This window comes from Nicotiana tomentosiformis, chromosome 5 (genome assembly GCF_000390325.3).
Source record: "Nicotiana tomentosiformis chromosome 5, ASM39032v3, whole genome shotgun sequence".
Lineage (NCBI taxonomy): Eukaryota > Viridiplantae > Streptophyta > Magnoliopsida > Solanales > Solanaceae > Nicotiana > Nicotiana tomentosiformis.
Window position 1 is genome coordinate 49,258,403 of NC_090816.1, and position 8,815 is coordinate 49,267,217.

General features: G+C 38.7%; 1 protein-coding gene across 1 annotated transcript; it reads left to right on the forward strand.

Annotated features, from left to right (window-relative positions):
- Nucleotides 1-5,875: 5,875 nt before the first annotated feature.
- Nucleotides 5,876-6,241, forward strand: LOC104089739 (uncharacterized). The gene has a single exon (XM_009594709.1). The coding sequence runs from the start codon at nucleotides 5,876-5,878 to the stop codon at nucleotides 6,239-6,241; it is 366 nt and encodes a 121-aa protein (XP_009593004.1).
- Nucleotides 6,242-8,815: the final 2,574 nt, after the last annotated feature.

Below are 8,815 nucleotides of genomic sequence, written 5' to 3' on the forward strand. Positions count from 1 at the left end.
CTCATACTTGGTAACTGATATCACACCCTGCTAAGGATACTCAAACTGCCTCCTTAGATCATCTTTCCTGGTGCAAGGCACAAAATTCTCCAAAAAGAGCCTAGAGAACTGAGCCCAGGTACAAGGAGGTGATCCTACTGGTCTACCCAATTCATAAACCCGCCACCACCTCTTGGATGGACCCTGCATCTGGAAGGCGGTGAAATCAACTCCATTGGACTTGACTAGTCCCAAATTGCGCAGAATCTCATGACAATAATCCAAAAAACCCTGGACATCCTCTGAAGGTGTACCACTGAAGTTAGGAGGATGTAAATTTGTGAACATATCCAGTCTCTTCAGCTCATCAGCTGACATTACGGACCTATCCTTGGGCTGCTCGGTAAGAATAGGCTGAACTCCCCCAACTGGTAACACTCCGCGAGTCTGATAACCATGGGCCACCTACTCTAAGGTACGAGTAGCAGGAATCTACGCTCCGCCCTTGGTACAATAGGAAATGCTTTAGCCTAAGCCAAAAACTCGATTAAACCGACCATGCAGACTAAAGCATCTTTAAGAACTAGTGACACAATAAACCCTAGGGAACCTTAGCTGGTACCTCTGGCTCAACATAATCATGAACTTGCTCCTCAATAATAGCTCTTGGTGGCTCTACGACAACCGCTCTATCAAGGCCCCTAATTGCAACAATGTGTGCTCCTCCCCTGCCCTTACCTCGGCCCAAGCTTGGGATACCGCCGCTCGCTTAGCTACACCAGACGATCGTGTCCTCATCATCTATAACCTCTTGAAGATAAGTATATGCGTCTTTGTACTGATGCACAATACTCGACTAGACTTGATCATGACTCGTGATACCTGAGCAATCTAGGGCTTTGATACCAACTTTTCACGACCCAAAATCCCGTCGGAGTCGTGATGGCACTAACACCGCTTTATAGGCAATCCAACAACCAATGTGCATAAATAAATTTAAATAGCAATATTAGATAGTCTCAGATGTAGATAATATAAATAACATAAGTCAAATACTAGTACAACGGAAAACCATCTCATAGTCTGGTGTCGTTGGCATATGAGATCTATAGAGTAATAAGTACAAGATCTGAATAAAATACAATACTCTCTGAATGACTTAACATTAATAACATGAAATAGGAAAAATGCCTTCAAGGCCTACGAACGGAACAATAGTGCTACCTTGGAGTCTCCAACATGAACAGATGCCACCCTCTAGAAATCACCTCTATTAGAAGCACCTAGATCTGCACATAAAAGGCAGAGTATAGTACGAATACAACCAACCCTATATACTCAATAAGTAGCAAGCCTAACCTCGGGCTAAAAGCAGTGGCGAGATTGGCAAGGTCCAATATTCATTTTCAATAGTCAACAACAATAATAACAGTACAATAATGGCAAAAGGAATAGTAGCTCAAGTAATATCAAGTTCAACCTTTTCACAACAAGAGGAGAAATAGGCATTCCTTTCGAGTATAATAGTTAAGACGTAAATCTTTCCATAGAAATCACTCATACATGGATTTATTAATTTAACTGCGATTCCAAGATCTAAACAACAAATATACCAAACCTCAGAACATGTATAGTGCCTGACACAAGTACCCCTCAATCATCACACAAATACACACACTCACTCAGCACTGTACGGGTGCCTGACATATGTCCCTTACCAAGCACGCATCAAGTGCCTACACTCACAGGGCCCAAAGTAGGAAGGGCTATCACCTGACTCCATAGGGACATATCCTAGCCCAAGCACTGATCGGACCAAAAGTCAACGATCATCATCACTTAGCCCATTATGCGGCCTGACGCACATGTCACCTCACTATTATTACCACTCAGCCCAATATGGGGCCTGGCGCATGCGTCACCATACTATAAATATCAACACGACTCTATGGCCCAAGTTCAGTCATAAATCTGCTCAAATCTCAATATGTTAACATATTACAGTATCAAAATCAATATACCGCGTGGATGATGCCAATGTGCCATAAATCCGCTCAAACCCGTGTCACACAAGTAAGGACACTAACAATATGTGAGATAACATATAAGAAGTGTATAAAGATGGTGATATAACACACAAATATAATATCATGACTTAAAAATATGACTACAATCAAATTAAACAGCTTAGCATAGCAAAATAGCTCTATCATGTCTCAGACGTATAAGCACATAACTTAGACATGATTTCTAGCATGCATAACAGCCCAAGTGGTCATACAAGTAGAGAACACAATATATCAAAAAGGCATGATAGCAAAACAATGCACATTAGAGCCAAGAGTCTACCCGGATCATGAATAACTATGGTGTACACATATACTCCCTCCCTCACATGCGAGTCACCCCAACATATATCAAGTACCATAGCTAATAGGAAAATTACCCTCAAAACAAGCTTAGGAAAGATACTTACCTCCAACACGCGAGAATCAATACTCTAAAAATCCCTTGCCTCTCAAATCAGCCTTCGAATGGGTCAATTTATCCAAAAACAACTCAATAACGTCAAACAAAGCCATATGAATCGATTCCAAACAATAAAGTTTCGATCTTTATTCAATTTCCAAAAATCAACCAAAGTCAACCTGGGCCCACATGGTCAAAACCTCAGTCAAGGGGTAGATGCCAACTACCTATAACCCCATCAGTCCAAATATGTGATTAGATTCCAAAATGGATTCTAAGTAAATTCCAAAATCTCCAATTTCCACTCCCTTAAGTTGTAGGAAAAAACCCCAAATTTCCCTAAATATTTCATGTCTAGGTGAAATATTTCATGTAGATTCTTAATATAAAACCAAACACGAGTATAAATCAATTACCCCAATATTTTGTATGAAATTCTAGGGTTGTGCATTATTTGGTAAATACCGAATTACCGTACCGAAACCGATAATTCTGGTATTTGGTATGGTATTTGGTTTAAGATTTAAAAAATATTAGTATTAGGTATGGTATTTGGTATTTTAAAATAAAATACCGAAATACTGACACCGTACCGAAATATATATTATATTACACAATACACATATTATTAATTATAATATAAATATAAAAATCTAAAATTTTACTTTCTGTTATTCTCTAAGTTCATCAATTAACTCTAAGCAAGTAATAACACATTTGTAATGATCAAATTTATTCTTTTATATACAATTTTCTCTCTCTGGGTTGATATTTGCTAGTTTTAGACAAAACTTTTGTCAACAAATATTTTTAGTTTTGTACTTTTGAGTACTTTAGTTTAGAATATTACAGTCTATAACTCTATGTACAAGTTAGTATTCAAACCGAATAAACCGAAGTTACCAAACCGAATAAACTGAAACAGAAAGGAGAAAAATCGAACCATACCTAATTTAATTAGGTACGGTATTGGTATTGCTTTCTAAGAAATCTACATACCGAACCGAAATGTCTAAATACCATACCGTACCGACCGACAAACACCCCTATGAAATTTTCCTGCAAAAATTGCCCCTCTCTACGTTTAGGGTTCAAAATATGAGTGAATGGGATAAAATCCCGAAATTAGAACTTAAATAAGTCTGCTCAACATTACTCCTCTCGAATACGATCCAATCCTTGCATTCGTGAAGCACAACCTGATGCTACCTCAAAGAAGACCCTTCTTGAACGCAGTAAAACCCACGAGAACGTGATACACATGCGACCACAAGCCTGCGCGAACGCATTACTCTTCACGCGATAGCGAAGACCATCCTCCAATTGACCCCATCCTGACTCATCTCTACGAGAACATGACACATTGAACCCAAACACGAAGGCCACTAACTATAAACCATTGCGAATGCGGCATCCTATCCTCGAACATAAAGAATAAAACCCAGTTGCCTCAAAATAAGACTCCGCAATCGCGAGACCTGCTCTACGATCGCGAAGTACACAAGACACCAACAGAAAATCTGAAATCTCAATCAAGCTCCGGGTATTCCGAAACTCTCCCGAGCCATCGAGACCCCGTCCACCACACCAACAAGTCCATAAATGCTATCCGGACCTATTAAAATCCTACGAACACATACGATAACATCACATCTACGAATCGACGATTAAACCACAAATTAAACTTCTCTTAATTTCATAAGCTTCGAAACTTCAAACCAAGTGTTTGAACTCTATAGACAAGTCCCAAATGACATAACAGACCTATTCCAAGCCCTGAAATGATAATCCAAACCCGATATCATTAAAGTAAACTCTTGGTCATACCTATGAACCTTCAAAACCTTCAACTTTTAAACTTTCGACAATTAGAGCCAAAACACTCTAGAAACCTTTAAATTCAAATATTGACATACACCTAAGTCCAAAATCACCATATGAACCCATTGAAACCACCAAATTACCAATTCGAGGTCATCTACTTGAAAGTTAAACCTTGATCAACTCTTATATCTTAAGATTCTAACAATAGAACTAAGTGTCCCAATTCACTCTAAAACCTTCCCAAAACAGAACCAACCATCCCCGCAACTCAAAAAATAATACAAAAACATATGAGAAGGATCAAACAAGTAAATAAAACGTTCGACTAGGTTGTTAGATATGTGAAGGGCATTCGTAGTTTCTTGGGCCATGCATGTTTTTATCGTCGATTCATTAAGGATTTTTAAAAAAAATTATCTCCTTTGCGCAGGCTTCTTGAGAAAGATACCCCCTTCAAATTTAAAGATGCTTGTTTGAAAGCATTTGAGGAGCTGAAGAAAAGGTTGGGCACAGATTTGGCCGAACCATTTGAGTTGATGTGTAATGTGAGTGATGTAGTAATTAAAGTTATCTTGGACCAAAGGATTAATAAGATGTTCCACTCTACTATGCATTTAAAACTCTAACTCTAGCCCAGATGAATTATATAGTCACTGAAAAGGAGTTTTTTGCTGTAGTATGTGCGTTTGAAAAATTCAGAGCCTATCTAGTAGGCATTGATGTCATCGTCTACATAGACCTCTCAGCTATCAGGTATTTGTTTGAAAGAAATATGCTAAGCCAAGGCTAATATTTTGTGTTTTTATTTTGCAGGAATTAGACTTGGGGTTCCGAGATCGAAAAGGAATATAGAATCAAGTGGCCGATCACTTGTCTAGGTTAGAAAATCGGAATACTGTGGTTGAGGGAAGTTTGATAAAAGAAAACTTTTCGAATGAGTAGTTACTAGTCATTGCATGTGGTACAACCTTATGATATGCAGATTATGTGAATTTTATAGCTAGTGGGGTGATGCCACCGGATTTATCACCAGATAGCAGAAGAAGAGTTTTAGATGATATGAGATTCTACTTGTGGGATGAGACATTCTTGTATAAGCAATATGTAGATCAAGTGGTGAGAAGGTGTATTCCCGAGGAAGAGGTGGAAGCAATTTTGCATGAATGTCACGCCTTGCCATATAGAGGCCATCATGGTAGAGAAAGAACAATCACGAAGGTGTTCCAGTTAGGTTTATATTGGCCGAAATTATTTAAGGATGTACATGCCTTTGTGAAAAAGTGTGATAGATGCTAAAGAACTGGAAAAATTACAAGGAAGTACGAGATGCATTTGCAAAATATTCTGGAGGTGGAGTTCTTTGATGTTTGGGAGATTGATTTTATGGGACGTTCCCACACTCTAATAGAAACAAGCACATTTTGTTGGCAGTCGACTACATGTCCAAGTGGGTCGAGGCCATTGCTCTTCCTACCAATGATTCTAAAGTAGTGGGGAACTTTAAAAAAGAACTTCTTTACACGATTCGGGACTCCGCGTGATTTGATTAGTGATGGGGGAACTTATTTTTGTAATAAATTGTTAGGTAATCTATTGGCTAAGTATGGGGTCAAACATTAAGGCGGTTACTGCTTATCATATGTGGATTAATGGTCAAGTTAAGGTGTTAAATAGAGAAGTGAAGCAAATTCTCGAGAAAACAGTAAGTGCAAGTATGAAAGATTGGGCTTTCAAGCTTGATGACGCTCTATGGGCACATTGTAGTGCTTATGAAACTCCAATTGTCACTTCTCCATACATGTTAGTTTATGAGAAAGTGTGTTACTTGCCCATTGAGCTGGAGCACAAGGCACATTGGACAATCAAAAAGCTCAACTTTGATGTGGACTTAGCCAGAGAGAAAAGGATGTTGCAACTCAATGAACTTGATGAATTTCGGTTGCATGCATATGACAATGCCAAGTTGTAGAAAGAAAAAACAAACAGATAGCATGATAAGCATATTAATCATTGTGAGTTCGAGCCAGGACAATCCGTTCTCTTGTTCAACTTGAGATTGAAGCTCTTTCCTAGAAAGATTAAATCTAGATAGTCAGGTCCTTTCGAAGTGGTTCGTGTTACGCTTCATGGAGCAGTGAAAATGTGAGAGCCTGAAAAAGATGGTACTTTCTTGGTCAATAGGAAAAGAGTGAAGCACTATTTTGGTGGTGGCATTCATAGTCAGTACACCACTATAGATTTGTCAAATGCTTGAAAGCGTAACCTACGCTGTGTCGTGACATTAAATCAAGCGCTAGTTAGGAGGCAACTCAATTCTTAGATTAGATGCAGTTTAGTTATTAATGTTTTACTTTTGATTATGAGAAGGTATTGATGGTTAGTTTTGTGTGATTTTGACATGTATTGCCAGGTATTGGATCTACACGGAGAAACGTTGTGACTAATGGTCGAAGCAAGAGGTAATAGCATGTAAAACAAAAGAAAACAGTTCAAAAAACACTTGCCATCATGGGGCAGATTCCAACATGCAGGGAGTGGCGTAGGGTAGATTCAAATGCGCAGGCAGTGGTGCTTCTCATGCCACTTCGTGCCGAAACCCCTGCACCTCTCGTGCCACCTCGCGCTTTGTATAATGCCAAGTTTGGCACGCATTATGCTGCCTTGCCGCAGAGCCACTATTGCACCCCATATTCTCGTAAAAGTGAGTTTCGACATGTAACAACTCTTTTAAATGGGTGTTAGAAGAGAGGAGTCGCGACCTAACAATTTTGGGGTGTGTTAGGGCACCTATTTGCAAACAACTCTATTTTAACTAATCTGTATCCCCAAAGATCGGGTAAGGGATCAAATTACCTAAAAATGAAGGTGTTAGGCACTCTTCGAGGTCCACAAATGTGGTTCCTAGCCGAATTTTATACTATGTGAGGATTATCGAATTATAACTACTTTACGTGAGCATGCCAATTAAGGGATAGTAAAGGGTCCGAGTAATTGATCAACTATTCGAAGTTAAAATAGGACAAAATAATTGATTAAGAGAAACCGTACATAAGTGAATGAAATAACTTGTCCACTAATAAATAATTGGTACAACTCTTTGAAAATTACAAGATATATCTTAGTCAAATATAGGCTTCTCAACAAACAAGTATATAAGGAATAATTAGACATGGGGGGTCCTAAACTTTTTAGCCTAAAGGATCACCTCGTGCAATATAAATAATAGTTCGCAATCCTTTAAAGTACAAGGGTTGCTCATATTATCCAGCGAGCACAGACTATTATCTCCTTCTATCCGATTACTATCTTTAAGGTTTTTTTTACCTAAAGTGTACTAGTTCAATTCTAAGTCGCGTCCTACGCATGCCTACCCATCTCATGCCTATGGTCCAGGAGACTTTGGACCACTATACAAGTGGTTCTAGACTCAATCTAGGCTGCTCAAAATGAAAAGAAAAAACTAAGTGTCATATAGTTGAAACAAGTAGGCCTTCATGTAAGATGCAATTAGCACAAAAGGGTTCACATTCAACTCTACACATAGGTTCACATGCTTGTGATTTTCCAAACATCAGCGAAGGACCATAGCAAAACAGTCAAACGAGAGTGTGCTCTAATCAGAAACAAGGTGAAAAAAATACTTTGTGAGTCAATTAATCCTAAGGCATGGTTACTAGGTGGGCGTACAGATGACCAATTTGACACAATAAAGTTTGGAGTTCATACATGGATAGTTGATGAATATGCTGAATTGGTTAAGTCCTATAGGCATGATTTCTAGGCGAGCCACACAGTTAAGGGAGTGTCACGACCCAAAATCCAACCAGTCTTGATGGCACCCAACCCAACCCGCTAGGTAAGCCAGATAATAATAAACACGATTTAATGATAAAGATAAGAATCAAAAGTGAAATAATTGACTTTATATAATTCCCCAAGGACCGGTAGTACAAATCACGAGCTTCTAAGATTTAGACTTTACCAAGCTAGTACGAAAAAAATATATCATCTGTTCGGAATATACATGAAAAGATTTGCAAATCTAAAGCTACCAAGGACAAGTGGAAGCTATAACCAGAACACAGGTACATCTTCAATGCCAGCTCCCGCAGTACACACCAACATCAGCTCCAAGATCCGCACGTAAGGTGCAGAAGTGAAGTATGAGTACAATCGACTCCATGTACTCAATAAGTATCCTAACTAACCCCGGCGAGGTAATAGAAGCAAGAACTATAAATGATACTCGTGGATTACCTGTGCAGTTCATAACTTCAACAAGTATAGAATAGATATATGATCAAATCAGGTAAATCACAGGTAAGACCACCTTCGTGCTCATAATTCTTTATTTTAAAGTGTTTTACTCAGCCAACAATCTAGCATATAAGGACGATATGCAAGTAAATCAGGTAAACACTCAAGGAAATTGCAAGTAAAGATGAAATGCAATAACCAGAAATTAGTCCGTTGCTGTGCACAACCCGATCCATATAACAGTAAGCCAATAAAGCCTGTTGCGGCGTGCAACCCGATACAAATA

Bases quoted from the DNA above. Each gene is read 5' to 3' on its own strand.
- LOC104089739 (XM_009594709.1), top strand. From the start codon at position 5,876: ATGGGGTCAAACATTAAGGCGGTTACTGCTTATCATATGTGGATTAAT.